Raw genomic sequence first — 24,240 nt, forward strand, 5'->3', positions numbered from 1 at the left:
TTCCTTGAGTACAAAGGTGTTCTGACCCAACCGGGTTCCAAGAGAGGAAACACCAGACAAAGGCAGCAGCCCCCACTTTTTTAAAGTTTAATCTACAAATTCTGTTTCTTCACAGATCAAAGGCTGCTTCCAACTAATTAGCTCCGACAAGAAAGAGCCTTGCCAAGTTGTTTGTCAAGGCTGCCAAAAACCCCAGAGATAAGAACTGGTTTACAAGAGTTTGCAAATACTAACTGTGAAGTCCATGAGGCTGAGTCTCAGAGCATCTTTGCTGTCTGCAAAGAACACTTCTACAAACCTGTCTTTTATCCTCCTCCACTGTCTTCACCTGCTTTCAGCTAACCACAACAAAAGGGAATAGCCTGAGGATGCCCCCATTAACAGAGGAAGGAAAAATGGGGGGATGGGGACTCTCAGGTTTAGATGTAATAGTGGGAAATGTATTCTTATCAATACTCTGTTGGTCTGTGTCAGCTTTTTGAGGTTGTCTGTCTGTCTGTCTGTCTCTCTCTCTCTCTCTCTTTCTCTATCTATCTATCTATCTATCTATCTATCTATCTATCTATCTATCTATCTATCTATCTATCTATCTATCATCTATCATCATCTATCTATCAGATATAGTGGCCTCCCATCTTACCATAGGGTAACTCTGGGCAGCTTACAGTTGCATATACAGTTAAAACATAAAAAACGTTTAAAAAGTGCATCTTCAAAACTAGGTTTATTACAGGTAGTCAACTTATGAGCAAAATTGGGACCAGAATTTCCACTGCTAAATAAGGCAGAGGTTAAGTGAGTTGCACTCAATTTTAAAACCTTTTTTTTTTTACAAGGTTGTTAAGCAAATCATTGCGCTCGTTAAATGAGTCATGTGATTGTTAAGCAAATCCAATTTCTCCCTATGGCTTTGTTTCTCGGAAGCTGGTGGGAAAGTTGCAAATAGTGATCCAATGACTCTGAATTGCTGCAACCATTGTAAAAAGAGACCAGTGGCCAAGCTCCTGAATTTTGATCTAATAGCTATGGGCATGGTGTAGCCATATGTGTGAGGACTGGATTTATTGTAACTGAAAAAGGTTAATAAATGAATCTTGTAAGTTGAGGATTACTTGTACACTATCAGAATCTTGCAAGTACAACTCTTCCTCTCTAACTTTTACAGTCCAAGAAATTGACCTTTTGAGACCTTTGCCTTGCCCATAGTCATTCTGTGCACTCAATTATTGCTTGTCTGACTATTGTCTAGTCTGCGGCTCTTTCTTCTGTCTCCCAAGGTCATTCTTGTATACCATTACAGTTTGTCAGGTGGATAATTTTTGGGTGGATAATTGGGATAACATGAGTAATTTGCCTTCATTCATGAATATACGTAATGGTTGTTCCTAATTGGGATCTTGATTCACTGAGGATCTCAAGCCATCAAAAGAGGTAACAGCTCAAGTGCCAGTGGAGTAAAATAAAAAATAAATTTCATGGAGTCTAGCCACACACACAAGTATGAGTTTATGTGGTAGCATTTGGGAGGCAAAGTGTCATTACATCATCTCCTTTATTGTGTCCGTGAACTGTTGTCCAACAATTTTGTTTAGAACCAGATTGGCTATTTTGATAGATTAGCATAGCACATTGTCAAAGAAATATTGTAACAGAATAACAGACTTAGAAGGGATCGTGGAGGTCTTCTAGTCCAACCCTCTGCCCAAGCAGGGCCCCCTATTTCATTTCAGACAAATAACTGCCAAATCTTTTCTTTAAAATCTCCAGTGATGGAGCATCTACAACGTCTGAAGGCAAGCCACTGGTTAATTGTTCTCCTTAGTTCTAGCTTGATTCAGACTTTGATTAGTTTCCATTCATTGCTTCTTCTCCTGGCTTTAGGTTTAGCTTTGGAGAATAGACTGAGCCCCTCTTCCTCGTGGAAACCTTCAAATATTAAAACACTGAAAATCAAGTATTGACTTTTCATGGCCAGTGTTGAGGTTATTTTGAATTTATAACTTGCCATAATCCCATGACTTTCAGTGATTTTCAAGAAAAAAATTAAAATCTATATGTATTTCCAGAGAGTGATGGTAGGGAAGAGCAGGAGGAGTTGAAGATATTGGTATTGATGGTTTATATAATTCATATAACTATTAATATTACATTTATTTGCTGGCTGTTTTTGCCTTTTGTGGATATTTTGTTGTTATTTTTACTAATGTATATAAACTGATGAAAGTCTCTTTTGACTGTAACAGGTACAAATCAAATATTTACATTTTTTCATTATGTCAGAAGGAAAATCAGTAGAAGAAAAACTCATTTGGAACTATTATTAAATGTTCCAATAAAATATAGTCCCATGAAACTTGATGGTTGAAGTATTCAACTTTATCCAAGACAATACTGGTTTCAGTGAGCGAATCAATCACATGTTGGACTGCTGTTCTGAAGCTGTTCTGATTCAACTGTAACAAATATTTAAATACAAACAACTTATCCTCAATAAATTCAGAGTCATGATGTAAATTAGTAATTGTTAGAAAAAAATTAAGTCACTAAGCACAACCCATAGCAGATTTATTTTCAGATTCCTCTTCAATTGCCCACTTCCAGTTTTCATCCTTTGAAGATTATGCAAACTTATCTTGACCTAGGCTATTGCATTGAAGAAATTCTTGACTTTAGTCATCTGTTGATCATCCAAATCATCAGTAATGTTTTCAGTGTAGCAGGTCTACAACTTATGACCTTTTCTCCTATTTTTATGAGGTATCTGACACGTTTTTATTTGTTCCTCTTGGTAAAGTATTCTTCATTCTCTGTTTAAAACACATTTTGTATTATGCATCCTTCTCTGTTTTTGCTGCTGGTGGGTGTTTGTTTAGCCATGTGTTTCACATACAGTTCTTGCCAAATGCCTAGAATTGAAGGCTGATCAAGTGGCAAAACATTTGTTATGGAAATGATTATTAGGAAAAGTAGCGAATGACTGTGTATAGCCATCTGCGTGTATGTCTTTATGCCCAGAGTCTTATACTGACAAACCATTCATGCACAGAACCTACAATTACAATCTTTTTTAAAGCAGTGATAGTATATTATACAGTATAAGTATTTCTAGCTTCATATTTTATTAGATAAGGTTCATGTGGATGGGATTGTGCCACAGTAAGTCTTTCGCAATATCATAGTGCCGAAGGGATTGGGATACAATTTCGATCAATCCTAGCCACATGTACCAGGAAGGAGCAAGCTTGCAGACAACTGGAGACTTAACACATCAGGTGTAGCTTTATTTGTGTACTTATTTAAAAGATTTTTATAGCTACCCTTTTTATATACCACTACTCTGGCCAACTCATAAAACAATAATAAAAATGTAATATATATATATAATTATAAAAGTTTTAAAAACCACAACAAAAGTGGTTGTATGGTGGCTATATACATTTTAGATAGATAGATAGATAGATAGATAGATAGATAGATAGATAGATAGATAGATAGATAGATAGATTATAGATATAGCTAAAGAAAAACAAACAGATAGACAGAGATATAGATACGGATAGATACAGATACAAATATACTGTATTTCACTTTCCTAGGCTTCTGAATTCTGTTCCACAAGCCAAAAGGAATCGTGATTGTTTCTTTATTCCTTTTCTTTTTTACTTTTTCTCAGGCAAAGGGAGCACATTTTTCTTTGGAAATCCATTCTAGAACCTTTTTCTAGAAATTCACTTTAATGGAGCTATGGTCAAAGAAAGCAGCGACAATCAAACAATGTAGAGCTTCCTGCCATAGCAAAAAAGCAAGGGATTTAAAGATGTAGCACTCAAACAGACACAAATGTAAATAGAGCATATGATGAGGGGACCACTTAGCAATGGCCTTACTGTGTTTTTGTCTTTCCCGAAATGTTGAGTTCAGGTAGCTATTGAGGTTCATTTTGTTTTTGTTTTTTAAACTACTGTTTCTATATGTTCACATACTTCATAGAAATATTAAAATAAATATTGCTTCTAATGTTCTCCGAGGTCATCAGTGCTACCGTACAAAGAAATATTCCTTCCCTGCTGCTTACTATAAGCCGTTAACTAAAGCCCTTTTTCTTACTTGCTGTTGTAAAAGCTTTTCCTCAACCCTGCAATTAAATTGTTCAGAATTTCATTTATAAATCACAACTGAGAAAGAACTGTAGATTTCAGCTGTTGAAATATTACCACTCTGATTTTAATTAAATAAAATCCATTTGTGTAGGGTGGAGAGCAACATTGCATTCTACTGATGTAATGTAGTTTTAGCTGTCTCTGATATTGTTGTGAATACAACGGACCACTTCAAACTATGTGTTTCTCCCAAAACTTGCCTATTGCATGTAGACAAGCAATAAACACCTGTCTTGTGTGACAATTATAGTGATATATTAATTTTGGCTTTTCTCAGATTGTTATTTTTGTAAGTCTGCCAGGTTAGGGTCATCAATATTTAGTCATCAATTTTTGCTGACATTAAGCTTGGGAATTATTCAGCTTATGTTTCCCCAAAGAGTAATATTTACATTTGTGATTTTGGTTGTTATATTCAACTTTTAATTGATTGTAAAACAAATAATGCATTTTTACATTATTTTTGAAGGATATTAAGCGGGAGACCATTAGTTCTATATCTGCCTCAGACATGAAAATCAGCTGGCTGACTTTCGGCCAGTCATTCTCTCCAAGCCCAGCTCGCCTCACAGGGTGGCTTTTGCGGGGAAAATAGGAGGAGGAAGGTGTGTTGGATATGTTAGCTGCCTTGAATTATTTGTACAAATAATAAAAGCAGAATACAAATGAATAAATAAAAAAATTACGTTTTCGACTTACAACAGTCCATTTAGTGACCATTAGAAGTTGTAATGGCACTGAAAAAAAATGACATGACTGTTTTTCACACTTATGACCATTGCAGCATTCCCATGGTCACGTGATCAAAATTCTGAAGCTTGGTAACTGACTCACATTTATGATGGTTGCAGTGTGCTGGGGTCATGGGGTCCCCTTTTGTGACCTTCTGACAAGCCAATGGGGAAGCCAGATTCAGTTTACAACCGTGTAACTTAACAACTGCAGTGATTCACTTAACAAGTATGGCAAGAAAAACCGTAAAATGGGACAAAACTCATTTAACAAATTTTCCCCTTAGCAGCACAAATGTTGGGCTCAGTTGTGGTTGTGAGTCGAGGGCTACCTGTACAAAACTTTTCACATGTTTTGTCTAGGGTGTGAAGTTGAACTGGCAACCTGCTTTGAAAATTTGGAGGGGAAAGTGTGAATTTTGAATAAGAAGATTGTTTTCTTCTGTCTCCGTTTTATCCTTGCTCCATTGGTACATTTGTCTCCCTGCAGTCCTACCCAAGTCTACCCAGGGAACTGACATAGTGCAATAGGGTCAGGTTTTATTTATTTTTCCTTCTGGAGATTCAACTACCTACTTGAGGAAACTATATCTGGATTGCAGATGGGTAGGTATGAATTGACATGTGATGGACCAAATCAAAGGCTATCATAAACTCTAGCAGTATTTTTTTCCCCAGTGGCACCAGTTCAACCATCTGAATTTGAATAATATATGAGAAATGCATATCTGAGAAACCAGTGGTTTGGAGTAGTATTTCTTTTTAAACAGCAAGACCTTTCATCCTAGGGCGCAGTTGCCAAGATAGCGAAGTTGATAAATTTCAAAAATATGCATACCTGTATATTTTTCTCTTTTAGCATTGTTTTAAAGGTCACTGTATCTGGTTAACTCCAGATATCTTGAAGCAAGATGGAAACTGGGGAGCATGGAGTAAATTTGGTTCCTGTTCCAGAACTTGTGGAACAGGAGTGAAATTCCGGACACGTCAATGTGACAATCCACAGTAAGTTCAACCTAATCAAATTATGCTCTTTGATAATGGATTTTGGTTTAGATGTCTTCAATGGATTTAAAATAATGTTAAACTATCACAAAATATTTTAAAAATTGCTTAGTTATGAGTAAGGATTAAATTTAAGTTGTAATTCAGACCATTGCTTTGCTCTTGTATTTGTTTCACTGCCAACCTACTGGAAAGATAAAATAAAGCACATCATGCAATATTGCGGCAGACTATGTTAGGACATATAATATTATGTCAGTTTCTTATTGCCATTCCTTTTAAAAGAATTAATTTGATGAGTTTAAGGTGTGTAATTTAATATATTTCAATCTGTTGTGCATCCTCCTTGGGAATTCTAATGAATGAAAGTAATAGTAATGCAGTACATTTTATAAATGAATATTGGCCATGGTCAAAGATAAACCCTGCTGTTGTTTCCCCCATCACTCCTTTATTTTCTAACAAGCATTCTGCACCCAAATTTCTAGACTGCAGAATACTTTAAGATGCAAGTTATCTATTCACTTCATATTAAAACAAAAGAGACTTAACTGGATTTTGTCTGTGTGTAAGATTTCTCTTTCTAATATAAGAAACATATATGTGAAAGTTCGTTATGGTGTTTGACTGAAATAATGAAAAAATAAATACTTTTATTTTCACTAAAATGTCCTGTTAACTTTAAGATCAGTGTGCCTCCAGATTCACACTTATTTTGCAAGCTAATTCCACTGATTTTACTGGAAGAAACAAATTTATGCTCAATAGATTTCTTCGTTCCATATCTGATCACAAATCTGACATCAATTGTTCAAAATGAACCAGGAAATCATTTTATAAGTATCATGTTTTTTTGTTTACTATTGAAGTCAGGAAAGATATAAGAGAAGTTTATTTTTGCCAGACAGCCAATTCAGCATTCAGGGACTTAAAAGAAATCAGTACCACTTCTGGTGATATTTTTTTAAAAAATCATTATTATGGATTCTTCATATAAAGTTACAAAATCTTAAAAACAGCACAAAAGGCAACATGAGAAAATACAGCAGTAAGTTAAAAAGTAATAAGATAAATATTTGATGCATAATCTCCTTTATAAATTACAGTAAGATTTAGGAAATTAAATTATCCAAGCAATAAATGAAAAATTTGGACTGGGTCCTTAACCTGTTAGAAAAATATCATAATCACTTCAAATGCTGCATTAAAGTTTTCATAGTTAGTGTGTGTGTGTATGTGTGTGTGTGTGTATGTGTGTGTGTGTGTGTGTATGTGTGCATTCAGGTATTTCTTTTATTCTATAAGATGATTATAAATGAAATCCAACTATTCTTAATTGAATCATACTTAATTTCTTTTAATAGCTGAAAACTGCCATGAGTTGGGCTGACTGCAATGGATAATAATAGCAATAGCACTTATATACCATTTCACAGTGCTTTACAACCCTCTCTAAGTGGTTTACAGAATAAGCATACTGCCCCCAGCAATCTGGGTCCTCATTTCACTAACCTTGGAAGGATGGAAAGCTGAATTAAGCTGGAGCCCATCAGGATCAAACTCCTGATTATGGGCAGAGTCAGCATGCACTACATACTTAAGAAACAATCTTTTTCCCCTCTTGCTTGCTGGATTTCCCACATTCCTACTGAAAAGTGCCTTCTTTCCCCAAATTTCCAGTGTGTTTTTTAAGCTTATGGAGAGGCTGCAGAAGGGAAAGGACAATCCTGGGGTGGGATTCAAATTTCTTAACAATCAGTTCTGTGGGTATGGCTTAATTGGTGGGTGTGGCTTGGTGGTCATGTGACTGGCTGGACATGGCTTGTATGTAAATATTATAAATATTGATGTAAATATTGATTATTTTATTAAAAAAGAGCAACTTTTACCCAAAATCAGGCAAAGCAGGCAGGCAGATTAAGTTGCTCAAAGAATCACAGATTCATTCAGAAATCTGTTTCTGCCATCTGCTACCTGAGTCTGCACTAAATAATAGAAGCTTCAGACTCAGCTCTGCTTTTAGATTAGCTAGAAAGCAAGAAATCCAGCGATTTCCTGCTTTCTAGTTAATCTAACTCTCCCGACACAGCAGAACAGCTGATGGTCGAGGGGAAAAAAAGGAAAAATAACAACTTATCAGGCAAGTTTGATGGCGCACATGCCAGTGAGTGGGCGGGGCAGGGGGGCAGGGCCAGCCAGTGGCATGGTTTGCCAGTTCTCCAGCAGGTAGAATCCCACCCCTGGTAAGAGTGCGTTTTGCGTGTACATGTGACCATCTCCTAAAAACCTCAGCTGTGCTGCCCAGACAGCTGACAAGCGCTGCACGAGGGTGTGCAGCGTTTGAAAATCCTCTTCTTTCCTGCTTGTTCAACCTCAGCTGTGCCGCAGAAAGCAGCTGAAGTTGAAAAAGCAGGAAATTAAGTATAGCCAAGAGCCTAGGTGGGCAGGCAGGCCAAACAGAGCAGCAGACCCACTGAATCGGTTCAGTGTCTGCTGCTCTTCAGAGCTACCAGTTCTGTAGAACCAGCCGAACCAGTAGCATCCCACCCCTGGGACAATCTCTCCTAACTCTGTGTGCAGAATCTCTTTCTTAAGCATACAACCTACATTGTATCTCACCCACAACTATTTCAGCATTTAAATAGTGCATATTCAGTGTTTCATATTTATCCATATATCCCATTAGGTCATATTGCAGCTATCGAGACTAAGAGTATGCAACTGTGCTGTCCTACCTCATACATATTCAAAACAGAGCTTATAGATTTTGGAAATCAATGGAAATTAATCTTGGAAATGAACAATAAATAAGTACAGGTAGTCTTCAATTTACAACAGTTCACTTAGTGACTCTTTGAAATTACAACTGCACTGAAAAAAAGGGACATGATGATTTTTCACACTTATGATCATTGCAGCATTCCCATGGTCATGTGATTTACATTCGGATGCTTGACAACTGATTCACATTTATGACTGTTGCAGTGTCCCAGGTCATGTGATTCCCCTCTTGTGACCTTTTGACAAACAAAGTCAAGGGGGAAACCAGATTTATTTAACAACCATGCTACTGATTCAGTGATTCACTTAACAAATGGGGCAAGAAAAATCATAAAATGGGGCAAAACTCACTTAACAAATTTCTCCCTTAGCAACAAAAATTGTGGACTCAGTTATGGTCGTAAGTTGAGGACCACCTGTAATAAGGAATCTGTGGGTTTCCAGGCATTGTTGGACTGCAGTTCTTTCACTTTGTGAAATTTTCTGATTGGCATTCATGGGAATTTGAATCCAATAACTGGGGAAATACCACTTTTACAGCTGCAAAAAAATGCAACGATCTATTATATTCTAAAATTGTTCATTCGTATTACTTCTTCTTTTCCCTAGCCCTGCTAATGGAGGCCGCACATGTTTTGGGCCAAGCTATGAGTTCCAGCTCTGCAATAACCAAGATTGTCCTGATGATCATGAAGACTTCAGAGAGGAGCAGTGCAGGCAGTGGGATCCCGTTTTTGAATATCAAAATACGAAGCATCACTGGCTCCCATATGAACATACTGATGGTTCGCACAATTTATCTTTTTCATTTCATTATTAGCAGAGCAGACCAGGATAACTCTGCCCAGTTTCAAACACTGCAATGTCCCGTGTGCAGAAATGCTGCAATTCATTAGCATTAACCCTCAGATCAGGAGTGGGCAACTAGGCCCCCTTTAGAATCTATGGACTTCAACTCCCAGAATTCAGTGAATCAACATTTAAAAAACTATTTAATGAGAAGATAAATTACCCAAATATTTTCCCTTATAGCTAAAGAAAGGTGCCACCTCTACTGTGAGTCCAAGGAGACTAATGATGTGGTGTATATGAAAAGATTGGTACATGATGGAACACGGTGCTCCTATAAGGATTTGCACAGTATCTGTATGCGAGGAGAATGCCTGGTAGGTTACATGTGTTTCAGGAATTTCTTTTTTTATTTTTCTATCTGTAAGAGTAATATTAAAATTATAATGAGCTGTGGTAGAGCAGTGGATAGAATGCAAAATTGCAGGCTAATTCTGCAGCTCTATTTTAGTTTGATCCTCACCAGCTTAAGGTTGACTCAGCCTTCTTCCGAAGTCAGTAAAATGTTGGAGGCAATATGCTGACTCTGTGAACCTCTTAGAGAGGACTCCAAAGCACCATGAAGCAGTATATAAATCTAAGTGCTATTGCTATATATAAAACGGGCTAGTTTTTCCCCTTCCCCTGACTGATTTATAAAATATTCTATAGAAATTATACTGAAAGATGATTTTAAAACAAATCATATGTGTAGTATTTTACTGTTTTATTGGAAGTGGCAGAATATTTTTCAAATCATAATATTTATTAATAGTGAACTATCCTCAGGAGGGAATTGTAATATGTGAAAACAACTATTTAAAAGGAAAATATTTGTTGAAGTGCAACAGTTTTTAAAGGGGGGAAAAATCATTACATGGAGAGAGAAATCTCCAAAGAGTCCCAAGAAAAATAGCTGTGTTCCACAACTGTAGAATGCTTCGAAGGTTAGAGATTCAAGATGGCAGGAAATAAAATGATGTGGTTAGAGACACATTGCTGTGTTCTGAATGTGTTAGTTTAGAATGGCTGTTGAGCACACTTCTAAATTTGTTTTTATTTAAGGAAATAGTTATTGCTTTCTATAAGCACATGCACTAGATGAGCACAAGGATCCAGTCAATTAAACTACCCTTAAATTCTTTTTTAAAAACTCTTAGTTCCTAGTGCATGTTGGAATGTTCCATAAAGACAGTGTTTAGAAAGAATATCTGTGAGTTAATGATGGTACTTTGAGCCACCACATACATGATTTTTTATAGCACTTTAGCGATTTCCAAAGTTTTACCTATAACCAAGAAAAGTGACCTTGATATAGGTAAAGATAGGTATTCATTGTTTGCCATGTGATACAGTCATTCTAGATATGCTTGGGTACAATTTTCAACAATTCCTAACCCAAACCATATCTACCATTCAGTTTTTGAGTTATCTGCTTTAAATAAACCTTCTATTTGGCTGATTTCTGTGATATGTAACTTGAGGACAGACTTGCTAAAGTGTGATGTCTTTAAACTGAAAGAGAAAAAGAGAAACATAAGGTTGTTTTTGGTGTTATTTTCTCAGGGATTGTAGATATGAAACTCTAGGTCTATGATTTTCACTATCTAAAATAGATGTGGGGGTGGGAATCAAATATCTACTTAAACTCAACTTCTGGAGATTCTTCTATTCTTGAAATAAGGTCCCATGGGACTATCAATATATTATTTCAGGAACATACTTATATTTTAGACCTGAATATCCTGTTTAAATATCCTGATCTAGTTATCATTCAAAAAAAAAGACTCTTATACACTCTTACACACAAAACGAATGGATTTTTTTCCCCTTGGTTTCAGAAAGTCGGCTGTGACAAAGTAATAGGGTCATCAAAGCAAGAAGATAAATGTGGGGTGTGCGGTGGAGACAACACCCATTGCAAAGTGGTGAAAGGAACATTCTCCAGGGCACCAAAGAAACAAGGTTATTCTTATTTAAATATAATATACTTGCCCCAGAAAAGTATGTGTTTAATTTTAAAAGGAGTTTAAGAATTTATTTAATAGCATATTTCCTTTGCTGTATCAAATGCTGCTCTTGAACAGGTTCAGATGGAAACATGTTTTCTTAAATAAAATCAATATAAAAAGAACATCCAAATTTATAAATCTGAGATATGTTTTTATATGTCTTGGTCTACTCAAACCATAAAACAGAATCCTATGTAAGTCTACTCGTTTGAATCCAAAGAGTCTTTTGAATCCAAAGAAGTGAGTTTCAGACAATAGCCTTAATTGAATAGTGATATTGTCATCTGTCTCCCCATATGCATTTCTCAACACCTCTGAGGAGCATCTATCAATTGTCTACCTATCATCTTAAAGTGAAGCAAGGAAAAATCCACACTCCAAACTAAGGGGAAATAGATATTTTGAGACCTGCTTATATCTCTGTCCCCTTTTCGGGCTTCTGTCCTTTTATTGTGACCACTGTTGCAACTCTTTAAATGAGTTGCAATGCAGTGCAAATCAGCACTGCATTCAGACCACCATTGGCCCCTGCTGAAATACATGTCTGTCTTGATACCTTGTCCTTAAAACCAGAGTGTTAGATATGTTCAGACTTTATGCTCTCTTGGTTGTTCATTCTAAACTAGATTATTGTCTGACTTGCACAATCTGTCCACTTTGCATTATGTTTATTTTTCGGGGGGGTGGGGTGAAAAATCTTGTCAAAAAACTGAGTCCTTCCATTTGAAAAACAGCCAAAAGACAGAATTGAACAAATAAGCTGAGATCAATGCATAAAAGGTTCTTCTTTCTAAAAGGAAAAAATACCAGTTTTTTTTCCCGATCCAACCCTGCCTGCTTAGGAGTAAAGATAATCATGAGCCTTTAAAAATAGATAAAATGACTAAAATTGTACAGTGATCCCTGATTCAAAAAGGAAAAGTCAATTGGGAGCAAGCAGGGATGTGCACACTGCAGCTTTTGGTTCCTTGTTGTCTTTAAAAAGTTGCCAACAGATGGGATGTGGACATCAGCATGCACTCTGAATCACCTTCCCCTTTTGAGTCTGGTTCAAATGCTCCATCTTGTATTTATAATCATTACTTTGTTTCCTGCTTTTATTCTTCCAGGAATGCAAGATGATTTCTATGGCACTACCCCATTTTATTTTTTACAAAAGCCCTGTGGCTAAGTTGGAATGAATTGTATGTTATGAATTTGCACCCTATCTCTCTCTCTCTGTGTGTTTGTTCTCTTGTTCAGTTTCTCTGCATCATCAGTATGCCATGTTTTACAAAGAGGAGAAGGGGAAAACCAGATATCAGAGGAAGTAAAGTCAGAGTCTCTATTTAATTAATTGACATTTCTCAATAATAAATATGAAACACCGCTTCCATATTCTTTTTATAGCTCCTTTATACTCTGTGCTGTTAGGCTGACATGACAACATTGAAGGGGGTTAAAGGAGGAATTCCTGGATGATCAGGGTTCAGAGAGCTAAACCTTTTGGCTGAAGGAGCTGCATTTGTAGCTAGATTTAGCTACAAATCTAGGTTGTTGATTCACTGAGCCATGATGACACAGTAGTTAGAATGCAGGCTAACTCTGCCCATTACCAGGAGTTCGATCTTGACCAGTTCAAGATTGATTCAGCCTTCCATTCTTCCGAGGTGGGTAAAATAAGAACTCAAATTGTTGGGGGCGATATGCTGATTCTGTAAACCACTTATAGAGGGCTGTAAAGCTCTATGAAGCAGAATATATGTTGAAGTGCTATTGCTATTGCTACAAATATCTAAAATAAGCAGTCATCTGCAAATGTGCTAGAATGAAGATGTCAAGAATGATATAAGTATAGGTGTCAAGTCTGTGGGCCACATCCGGCCCATGGGGTGCCTGGAAATAGCAAAGGACGGGGCCATGGTGCCTCTGGCAGCCAAAACAGGGCATGGAGGGGCTGCATGTGGCCATCCAGACTGAAAACAGGGAACAGGGGGCCTCATGACTCCCCCCAACCCCATTTTGGCCAGCAGGGTGCTGCAGAAGGCCATTCAGATCAAAAACAGGGCACAGGAGGTCCTCACGCCCACCCCTCATGGTCTGTTTTGCCAGCAGGGTGCTGCAGAAGGCATCCATCCCATCTCCCCCCCAGCCAGCCTGCGGAGAACTACAATGCTGATCCGGCTGTTGAAGAAATTCAGTTTGATACCCCTGATATAGTAGATTCCAGCACTGAATAACAGAAAGGACCAGGTTTATCTTGAAAGACCCTTTCAAATATATTGTATTTTATTCTTGTTGTTTTAATTTTAAGAGTATCTTGTGATTTTAAAGTGTTGTAAGCTCAGATGAATACACCTTTTGAGAGGAAGCATCTACATTCTTTAGAAAAGAAACAAAAGGTGCCTTAGAACTCACAAGTTAAAACGGCAAATTTCTTCATGGCTATAGGTTGCATGGAATATTTTCAGGGAAGACAGAAAATCTTCTCAGTGGACAACGTGATGGTGCAAAGAACAACAACAACTATATGAATCTAGTTTTCAAGGAACTATTGCTACATTTATGCATTATCTGATGATAAATTATCCTGCAAACATTGTGGTTTAAGTCAGTTCTGGAGCTTCAAAATATTTTTTAAAAACAGTTAGATGGCACCTACTATATAAAATAAAGTAATAGCTAGAGCAAATATTCATGCTTTTTTCTTTTCCTTATAAAAGTTATTGTTAATAGTTGTGATGCTTTCTTGCAGGTTACCTCAAAATGTTTGACATTCCAGCTGGTGCCAGGCATTTACTTATACAAGAATCTGATGCTACTGTTCATAATCTTGGTACGTATCATATTGCATCATAGTCAGCTTTTGCTGATGGATGTGTTTTTCCTGACAAGCTGAAATTCTATTCTGGTTATAAAATATATTTTAATTGAGTTGGAGAACAGTTTTGTAGGAGTAAAATAGCACTAATGCAACAATATAGAAGCTGGTAGAGCAATTTTAATCACTTTTAAGGCTGAAAACCAAACTAGTAGCAAATATGGGTAATTCCATGTTTGCATGTTATGTTCATTGCTGGAATTCTCTGAGTTTGTTTGGTTTTGCAGTGAAATTATTTCTATATATCTGCAGTCCCAAACTCTTGCTTGGAGAACTCCAGCACGCAATATTTTTGTTGAGGTAATTCCCCATTAGGAGAATGAGTGCACGCAGGGAAACATAGTGAGAGTGATGTTGAATAACACATGACCAGCACACAGATGCACTGAATAATAAAATGTAGGTTTTACTTCCAGTAAACAGTTAAGCAAAGTCCAACAAGCAGTCCAAGTCATACACGGTTAAAGCAGTCAGTATTCAGTCCAGGGAAAATCCAAATAACAAAGTCCAGTATCATAAACAGTTCAGTAACAGACTCACAGCAATCCAAGAAGAACGACGATCAGCAACAGTCAATAGGAAAAATGCAGGAACCAAGAACATTGACCATCAGAACATTCCTAACATTCTTCCCTTTGGGTAGGACAATATATAACACCTTACAGTTTAAGTCCATATCTTTCACAGCAAGCTTTATGCTTTACAGAGCCTTGGGCTTTTGTAAAATGATCTGCAATGTTATTCTCTGACCTGCAATACTCCAGTTTAATCATTTTACTTTGCACACATGTCTCACATTTAAATATCTTAAATCTGTGAGTTTTGATCTTGCCTTTACAGCAAGATTGGAAGCCATCTGTATAGCTGATTGGTTGTCTTCATAAACAACAATAGAATCTGTTACATCAATTCCCATGTCAATCAATAGTTACTTATAACAAACTAAATCTGTACATAATAAAGACAAACATGAGATTTCAGCCTCCATTGTTGATAGACTTAGAAGTTTCTGTCGAATAGACCTCCATCCACTCAACACCTTTCCTAATAATACGACAGTACCTGATGTTGATTTACATGTATTTATGTCTGTAGCGAAACTTGCATCAGCATATGCAGTTAAACTTAGTTCATCCTTAGGCTCCAAATATAATGCATAATGCATTGTTTGTTTCAGATATCTTAACACACGCTTAGCAGCTTGCCAGTGCCTTTCAGTTGGCTCAGCATTAAATCTCGCTAATTGGTTAACACCGTATGCTATATCTGGCCTTGACCAATTACTGAGATAAGATAAGCTACCAATCAAGGATTGATAAATATATTTAACCAAAACCGGACTTTGTACATCATTGTGACTAAATTCCTGGCTCATTGGTGTTTTAGCCTGTTTACAAAGTTCCATTTTAAAATTCTTCAGTAACTGGTTAATTTTATCTGCCTGTGAGATTTTGTATCCTCCCCTAGTTTTATCTACCTTTAGACCAAGATATTGTTTAATTTCTCCTAACTGTTTTATCTGAAATTTCTTTTCTAATAGTGAAATAATCTCAGTGGCTTCTTGTTCAGTTTTGGTGATTAATGCTATGTCATCAATGAACAATAGCAACAATGAAACTACACCATCACTTTCCTTTTTAAATAAACATGGATCAGCCATGCCAGCTACAAAACCTATCTTAGTTAATTCCTTAACTATACACTGGTTCCACTCATATCCTGATTGCTTCAAGCCATAAAGACTCTTTTTCAATCTCCAGCAGTCAGTTGTATTATAATTGTTTATACCTAAAGCTTTCTTTAAATATATAGTGTGTTGCAACAGTGCATGCAGATACGCCATCTCTACTTCTAAATGTTTTATAATGTATTTCTCCTTAGTTGCCCAAACTAATGCTGCCCTTAATGTAGTAGCCTTCAACTAGGCATAGTTGTTTGCTGTCTGATTGAACCCTTGTGCTACTAACCTGGCTTTATGAGTAACAGTTCCATCCACACCTGTCTTAAGTTTATAAATCCACTTACACTCTATGGCATGTTTCCCTGATGGTAACCTGACATTTTCATATACCTCCAACCTTTGTAAACATTTCAGTTCCTTATCCATTGCTTCCTGCCAAGCAGCATGATCCTTAGCAGGATATAGTTTCAGTTCATTATAGTTAGTAGGAATTATATTTACTTGGCATACTACACTAGTCTGATATCTATCTGGTGGTCATGTTACATGGGTTGAATGTCTAGGTAACTCAGGGCTTACTGATAGACTCTCCTGTTCTACCTGCTCCTGTTCTTCTACCTCCTCCTGTGCCTGTTCTTCCTCTTTAATGGCTATTGATGGTTTAACTATCTCATCGCTAGGAACTACTTGGGTGTCAATAACAACATCATAGTTGGATTCCTGTTCTAGTTTATGCCACCCAACATGCTCAAGAAATTTAGCACTAGTGCTACAGTAAACATTAGCTGTGTCTTGATCCCAAAATCTAAACGATCTATGGTTGGCCTCGTAACCTATGAAAAATAATTTCCTAGCTCTATGTTGCCCTTTCAGTCTTACTTGTCAGGGAATATGCACCCATGCCGGAGCCCAAATGTGTGTAAATAACTTAAATTTGATTTTCTGCCATGCCAACGAGTGAATGGCAATTCACCAGTTGTTGTGTTAACCACATTGTTCAACACATGGTTACTACACATTATGGCCTCACCCCACAGTGTTTCAGGTAAACCTGAATCAGATAACATAGTGCGAGCCATGGCTTGTAACGTTTGCCCTCTTTGTTCTATAAACAAGTTATGTAATGGTCTGTAAGGTGCAGAACATTTATGCTCGACATCAGCCAATTTTAACATAGTTTGGCATCTCTTGTTAATAAACTCAGTCCCATTATCAGTAGCTAAAGTAATTACCCTATGTTTCATTTTTCTTTCTGCAAATCTTAGCAATGTTAGAAATGTTGGAATGTTTCTGGTTTGTTTTTTATGAGATAGCAGAAACCATACCATGAGTAATGATCCATTATACTCAAAACATAGCAGGCACCTCCCAAACTAGGTTTCTTAGGACCAGTTATGTCAGCAAATACAACCTCTAAAAGTTCTTTGGTCTTAAACCCTTATACTCTCTTTATCAAAGCAATCTAGAAATGTATTTGTTTCAGCCAGATCCTTTTTTGTTGTAGAAGTAGTAGTGAAATATTGTTGTAGAGAGGAATTTATAGAAACAAAATCTCTACACAAATATATAGAATTTTAAAAATTCACAGATTTTACTTGGATCATAATTTGAACTTTATTGTACTAAGTAACTTGGTACCTGCTCTTTGAAATAGTATGTCTAACTTTCCTAAAACTTGGTTTTGAAATAATAAATGCCCAGGATCACTTGGAATCGGACAGCATACACATTTAATAAATCAATAAATCATGTGTAATTTGACTCAATATAATTGTGCAAACAATGTTTGCTGCAGAGCCCACATTTCCTGTGCATCAGATTTACCAGATGTGTTTTTGCTTACATCTCCAGCATCCATTCTCTTGGTCCTTCTTTCTAGTTCTAAGCCAGCTGCAGCAAGAACGTTCAATCAAGCAAAGTTTCAATAATAATTGAAGCTCTCAATCTTTACAGCTCAGTGGATCGATAAGAGGCATTGTCTTGTAGGCTGTAATTAATTAGAAGCAGATTCATGTCCACTGACCTAGTAACTTTTCTATGAATCATCCAAGCTTTGTTTTAAGAGGGATGTTTCATGAATTGCTGTTTTCTGCAGCTGTCTGGGATTAATAATGTTCATTGCACAGACATATTCCTTACGTTATGCAAACTGTTTCTGAAAAACCATGAGCGAGATATAAACCTTCTGTTTTTGTAAATCTGATGAACGTATGGATGCTGACAACACAAATGAATCTTGAAGCAGTTGGGAAGGAAGGCAGGAAGTGTACAAGGCTGTCATGTCTGACTATTATTTTGGAAGAGAAAATATTTTTTACATGTTTTAATGTAGTAGCGGGCCAGCAAATTTAGTAGTGACAAGCAGAGAGATATAAAGACTGCTGCTGAGCTGTACATGAAAAGAGGGAAGATTGTGTAAAATTCTCATGTTCAAAGAGGCCTGGTACAATCAAATCGCCTTTCATGGATAATTTTTTTTTTCATATTTAATATGCATGCTCTTTGGTCATTGACCCTATTTGAGGATTTCTGTCTTTGAAATTAAGCTATTTTCCTTTTTTTAAAAAATCAGCCGATAGTGAAACCTACAAACTTGGGCCCATACAACTGCAATCAATATATAGCTAATTATCCAAGAATAGTAGCCAATTTGAACCTCATTAAACTAGAGTTTGGAGAAGGTGGGAGAAATATAAACATCAGTCTCTGCCTTCACCCCTCTCCCCTTCACAGATTTTGCTTACTTTCATTCTGGCACTTCTCTAAAAAATTCCTTCTCTAATAGAACGTTAGTGATAAAAAAAAAAAGACTGTGGCAAGCTATAGGTTTTCCATATAGATGGAAGATGCTGTTGCCTGGATCCATATATACTTTTGTAAATGAGGAAGAACATTGCATAATAAAGCTTTATTTGAAGGACATCCTTAGTATCCTAACAATTCTAGCAGGGAATATAGTTGGAAGTTTGAGAAGCCAATGGAAAATCAGCCATGTCCCTGTTAGGTTCCAAGAAATACAACAAGCCTTAGGTTCCAATAGTACAACAAACCTTGTATTATTGTTCTAAGGTGAATTATAATATACCATAATTCAAAATCTACCACATTTAGAATCACATAGTACCCTGCCTTGAGACATAGAATAGATAGAATTCTTTATTGTCCAAGTAATTTGGACAAAAAGGAATTTGTCTTGGTACAAATACTCTCAGTGTACATAAAAGAAAAGATAATTCATCAAGAGTCAAGAATCATAAGGTACAACATTTAGTAATAGTCATAGGGTACAATAAGCAATCAAATCATACTAGGAAACAATCCATATAAATTGTAAGGATACAAGTGACAAAGTTACAGTCACAAGTGGGAGGGGATGAGTGATAAGGAGTGATGAGAAGATTAATAATAATAGTAGTGCAGACTTTATAAATAGTTGGACAGTGTTGTGGGAATTATTTGTTTAGCAGAGTGATGGCGTTTTGGAAAAATCTGTCCTTGTGTCTAGTTGTTCTGTTGTGCAGTGCTCTGTGTGTTGTTTTGAGGGTAGGAATTGAAACATTTTACAGTTAGGCAGCCTAATTTTTAAAAAAATCCTCATTTTTTTTCCAAAACACTCAGTAGGACATTGGGAAATATAGTGCTCTTTTCTCAAGACAGAGAAGAAACAATTCAAAACATTTCTTTTATGGGAAGAAGATTATTTTTTCCCCTTCTGGTTGGGACTATAGAAACTTGGAACCAGCCTTGGAACCGGAGACTTCTCAGTCATAGATAAGAAACAAAGGATTCCCAATTTTTTATTTTGGTGGGGGATGGGGAGTTAAGAATAACTAGATTGGATATTTTGGCTGCTTTTTAGCAAATTTCATTTTGTTAGTACTAAAATGTTTATATAAACTTTTCTGGTGATACTTTTTGATGAATTTTCCAAGTAAAGTAAATAAAGCAAGCAGTCACTTCTGTGACTTCTAGAAAAAAAAATTAAAAATGAGAAGGAAAGGGAACCACCTCACATCTCTTCACTTCATATTTCTTATTTTGTTTTTAGCGATCAAGAATCGAGAAACAGGGAAATTTATTCTAAATGAAAACAATTACGTGCCAGACTCCAAAACTTTCATCCACATGGGTACAGAATGGGAGTATCGGAATGATGAGGACAGGGAAATGGTCCAAACGATGGGTCCTTTACGTCACAGCATCAGCATTTTGGTAAGTTCCCTGAAGACAAGGGTGCCATGTCACAGTGAGTCATGCACCCTTCATTTGATATATAGTGTCAGTTAAGGAATCTGTTTTAAGGATGAAAGCCAAATCTAGATTGTGCCTCCCAACTATATACGTTGCCTCTCTTGTTCATGAGAACTCTGGGGATATGGATTTCCCTTTTTTCAGAAAACAAGACTGGGGAACTTGTGGGGAGGATGTGGTTGGCAGAGTGGCAGAGGCAAAATGAAGAGACCGCCAGGACCATGGACCTGGAACAAGACCGGAGAATCACGGAAGCCTAAATCTTGGTTGCAATCTGGTTTTGAAGAGATTTTAAAAGTGATGTTAAAATGATCTTCCTGAAAAGATATACATTATTTGTCTAACTAGGTAATTCCTCATGGTAACGGGAAGATTTCATTGACATACAAATTTATGATCCATGAAGATTCTTTAAATGTTGATGATAACAATGTCTTGAAAGATCTTGTACCATATGAATGGGCTCTGAAAAAATGGACCCAGTGCTCAAAACCTTGTGGAGGAGGTAAAGATGCTGATGACTGCACTGACTTTTCTGTCTGTTATGAAAAACTGTGTTTCTAATTATGCTTTTAAGTAAGCTTGATGGTTTAATGTAGTTTATAGCTGAATTTGAGACTGGAATCCATGATATTAAAATGTCTTAACAGGCTTACCTGTAATTTTTTATCTGTGGTACTGTCATTCATTCATTCAGTTCAGCACATTTGATTTTTCCAAACAATCATCCATCAAGTCTTTGTGAGATTATCCAAAGTGTAATGATTTATTATGAATCATTAGATGTTGACATCTTCAGTTACATTTTAATAGGGAAAAGTTTAGTTCATAGGCAGAAAGATACACTCCATGGGAATTATTTATTGCTGTCTATTATTTGTAAGATGCTGCACATCTAAAAAATGTACAATAGTTTAAAAAGTACACAGGTGAAATAAACAAGTGGCAGGAGACAAAAAGCTGCAGTGTAAATTTTCAGTGGAGAATGTACCTTGCATTTCATATCTAGAGTAGACTGAACTAACACAATACTTAACCAGTAATGTGTCAGTTGTTGGTTTTTACAGAATATGCAAACTTGTTCCACATTATCTCATTTCCCAGCTCCCAGAATTCCACCTTCTCTGAAATTTGGAATCAATCTCAAACACCCACCACACTTGCTGCCCCTAACTACATACCTGTAGCAGAACTGCTGAACTGTAGGGCAGAAACCTGAAGGTTTTAAACCTCATCTCCCAGAAGTATTTTGAGACTTCATAACTGATCATCACCTGCTATTCTTTTTTATAGGCCTGTCACTATCTATCATTCAAGAGGTAATTAGCTTGTATGTTCCCATTAACTGTGGTGTGTCACAGAGAGAGATCTTTCATATCCTGTGCTGCCTGACTGTAATTGAATAGTGAAAAATACAAAAAGTTGACATAATTTCTACATTGCTGCCTCCTTGATCATTAGGAGGATATGACCACACATTTCAGTCCTTTGAGCTCCTGTTGGGAGACTGAACAAAGATTAATGAAATCAAAGTTTATGGAGAAAGAGAGAGGGAGGGGAAGGGAGAGAGGGAGGCAGGGTGGGGGAGAGAGAGAGAGAGAGAGAGAGAGAGAGAGAGGCTTGCTAAATGAAAACACAACGATGTTTACAGGCAGATTTTATAAGCTTATAAAATATGTAATGCTCCTGACAGACCACAAGATGACACTGATTTGCTATAAATGAGTGTTCTGCCAGGATATTTAAATTTAGATTAATTACAGATTAAAAATATTCAAAAATGATGCGCAGCATGAGGATATGTATAATAGGCAGAAGTGCACAGTTACTTGAATTAAGAAAAATCTAAAAAAGGTAATTATTCTAACACAGAAAAATATATTAATCCTAATGCAAATTCTGGAGTAAACTTGTTACCTATTTCTTCACAACTAGATTTCTCTTGAAACAGTTATTTCCTTTGTCCATTTTGCCTAAACATTATCTCAGGTAAATTCTCCCTTTATCAGAGGTTTCCCAAACTCAGCTCATACATCCTTCCTATGTTTCTTTCACGTGTCTGCTTTTGTTTTTTTAAGAGGATTCATTTTCTACTTCCAGAACAGAGCAAGACACAGTCCTATTTCTTGATCTACATGACAAAAAACATGGCTGACCTGAAAACACAGATTCTAAGTTCATAGCCTGCACAAGGATATTTTTATTTTGAGTTTCTGTCTTCTCTTGTTGCCAAAAACATCATTCTTTATTATTCTCAACATCATTCTTTATCTATATCACATGAGGGAAATAAATATCTTCCTTTTGGAAGGCCACAAATATATGTCAGCATAACAATTCAAGCACTCACAGAATTTAATATTATGAATACAAAATGCAGCCGCAACACAGATGTGTTTAGTGGAGCAATGATAAACTCACTTAAGCCAAGTTTGACTTTGATAACTGCACAGACACATCCAAATTGTATTATTAGCAAATATATGAGTTGCCATTGCTTTCTTCCCATATCATTCTCCTGCTTCTCAGTATTGCCTACACCCCTGGGATTTCCAGATGGTTGGGTCTTGGTTTTTTGACCAACTTACAACTAAGTGTAAGAACTGGGGAGGGGAGCAGGATCCCATTTTAACCATTTTGTGTTTGCCCTATTTTTTGCAACCTGTATATGGCAGCCCAAGTATACTGACTTCTCTGTATAATTGAAGCCTGATGTTGTCTGATCTGGAAAGCTAAGCAAAGTCACTCCTGGTTCAGTGGAAGAGGACCTTTTAGGAAGCACAGGGTAGTTGACTACACTGAGAACTCAAACTTAAAGGAAGAAGGCAATAGCAAGTGATAGGAATGTATCTGTGTAAATTATCAAGAGTCAAGCTTGACTCCAATGAGATTTTACTTTACTTTTATGTAACTGAAGCTAATGTATAAACCATTCCCAACTCTATGTGCTTTCCTGGATTACTAAGAGATGGACAAATATCTGAACAGGCCTCTGTGCAGAAGAGAATTATTCTATTACCTTTGGTTTAACTGGTGAAAGGAAGTCATAAAATAGTGTAGGATCCAATCTGGGTCAGTCTCCAGGACCAGAGGTTGTGTCTTCTGAGCTTTCGGACTTATGCTGGAGCCCATTCTCAGGGAACTTCTCTCTAGTAAGAAGATGGGCTCCAGCACGAGTCCAAAAGCTCAGAAGACACAACCTCTGGTCCTGGTGACTGAGCCAGATTGGGTCCTGCAACATTATTTTGGGACATGTTTATTTGCCTTCATGCATCAAATAGTGGCCAGAGTATTTTTAGTGGGGGGCGGGACAAAAATATTTGAAGTATGTGAAAGTTCTTTGAAATGCTGAAGTATTTTTTTTTTCTCCCTTAAGGGTACCAATTTACAAAATATGGTTGCCGGAGAAAGAATGATCTGAAGATGATCCGTCGCAGTTACTGTGAGTCTATCTCAAAACCCAGGCCCATTCGCAGAATGTGCAATCTCCAGGAATGTTCCCAGCCAACGTAAGTGGGTCTTTCTGAATTTTCACTCCCGTGAAAATACTCACCTCCTAACGCAACATTGCCTTGCTTCAGACGATTTTGTCTTAACATTCTTCCCTTTCTATCGCTTTTTTTTGGGGGCGGGAATCAGGGCTGTTCTGATACTTTTATAAAGTTATTCCGTTAGGAATTACATATGATGTAATGTGAAATGATGAAATTAGAAAATTAAGATATTTAAGTTTAAAAATCATGTAAATAAGGTTTCCTGATAGCAAAATGAATTTTGAAGGGGATAAGCTTTTTTTTTTTTTTTAAGAAAAACATCTTAGTAAACTTGATAGAATAAGTCCTTATTGAACATATGTACATATCTGAATATTTGAAGGGGAAGCACATAGAATTTATATAAATTGATTTCAGTTCTTTAAAAATATGTACAG

General features: G+C 36.6%; 1 protein-coding gene across 2 annotated transcripts in view; it reads left to right on the top strand.

Annotated features, from left to right (window-relative positions):
* The window catches only part of ADAMTS2 (ADAM metallopeptidase with thrombospondin type 1 motif 2), a 301,090-nt gene that overhangs the window by 260,260 nt on the left and 16,590 nt on the right, over window positions 1-24,240 (top strand). For both annotated transcript variants that reach the window (XM_026696557.2, XM_087924326.1), the window contains exons 11-18: window positions 5,751-5,896; window positions 9,287-9,462; window positions 9,710-9,843; window positions 11,347-11,470; window positions 14,252-14,332; window positions 20,107-20,270; window positions 20,658-20,814; window positions 23,686-23,818. In XM_026696557.2, coding sequence (XP_026552342.1) covers window positions 5,751-5,896; window positions 9,287-9,462; window positions 9,710-9,843; window positions 11,347-11,470; window positions 14,252-14,332; window positions 20,107-20,270; window positions 20,658-20,814; window positions 23,686-23,818 — 1,115 coding nt within the window. The remainder of the gene's footprint in view (window positions 1-5,750; window positions 5,897-9,286; window positions 9,463-9,709; window positions 9,844-11,346; window positions 11,471-14,251; window positions 14,333-20,106; window positions 20,271-20,657; window positions 20,815-23,685; window positions 23,819-24,240) is intronic.

This window comes from Pseudonaja textilis, chromosome 2 (genome assembly GCF_049901715.1).
Source record: "Pseudonaja textilis isolate UNSWEBS1 chromosome 2, rPseTex1.2, whole genome shotgun sequence".
Lineage (NCBI taxonomy): Eukaryota > Metazoa > Chordata > Lepidosauria > Squamata > Elapidae > Pseudonaja > Pseudonaja textilis.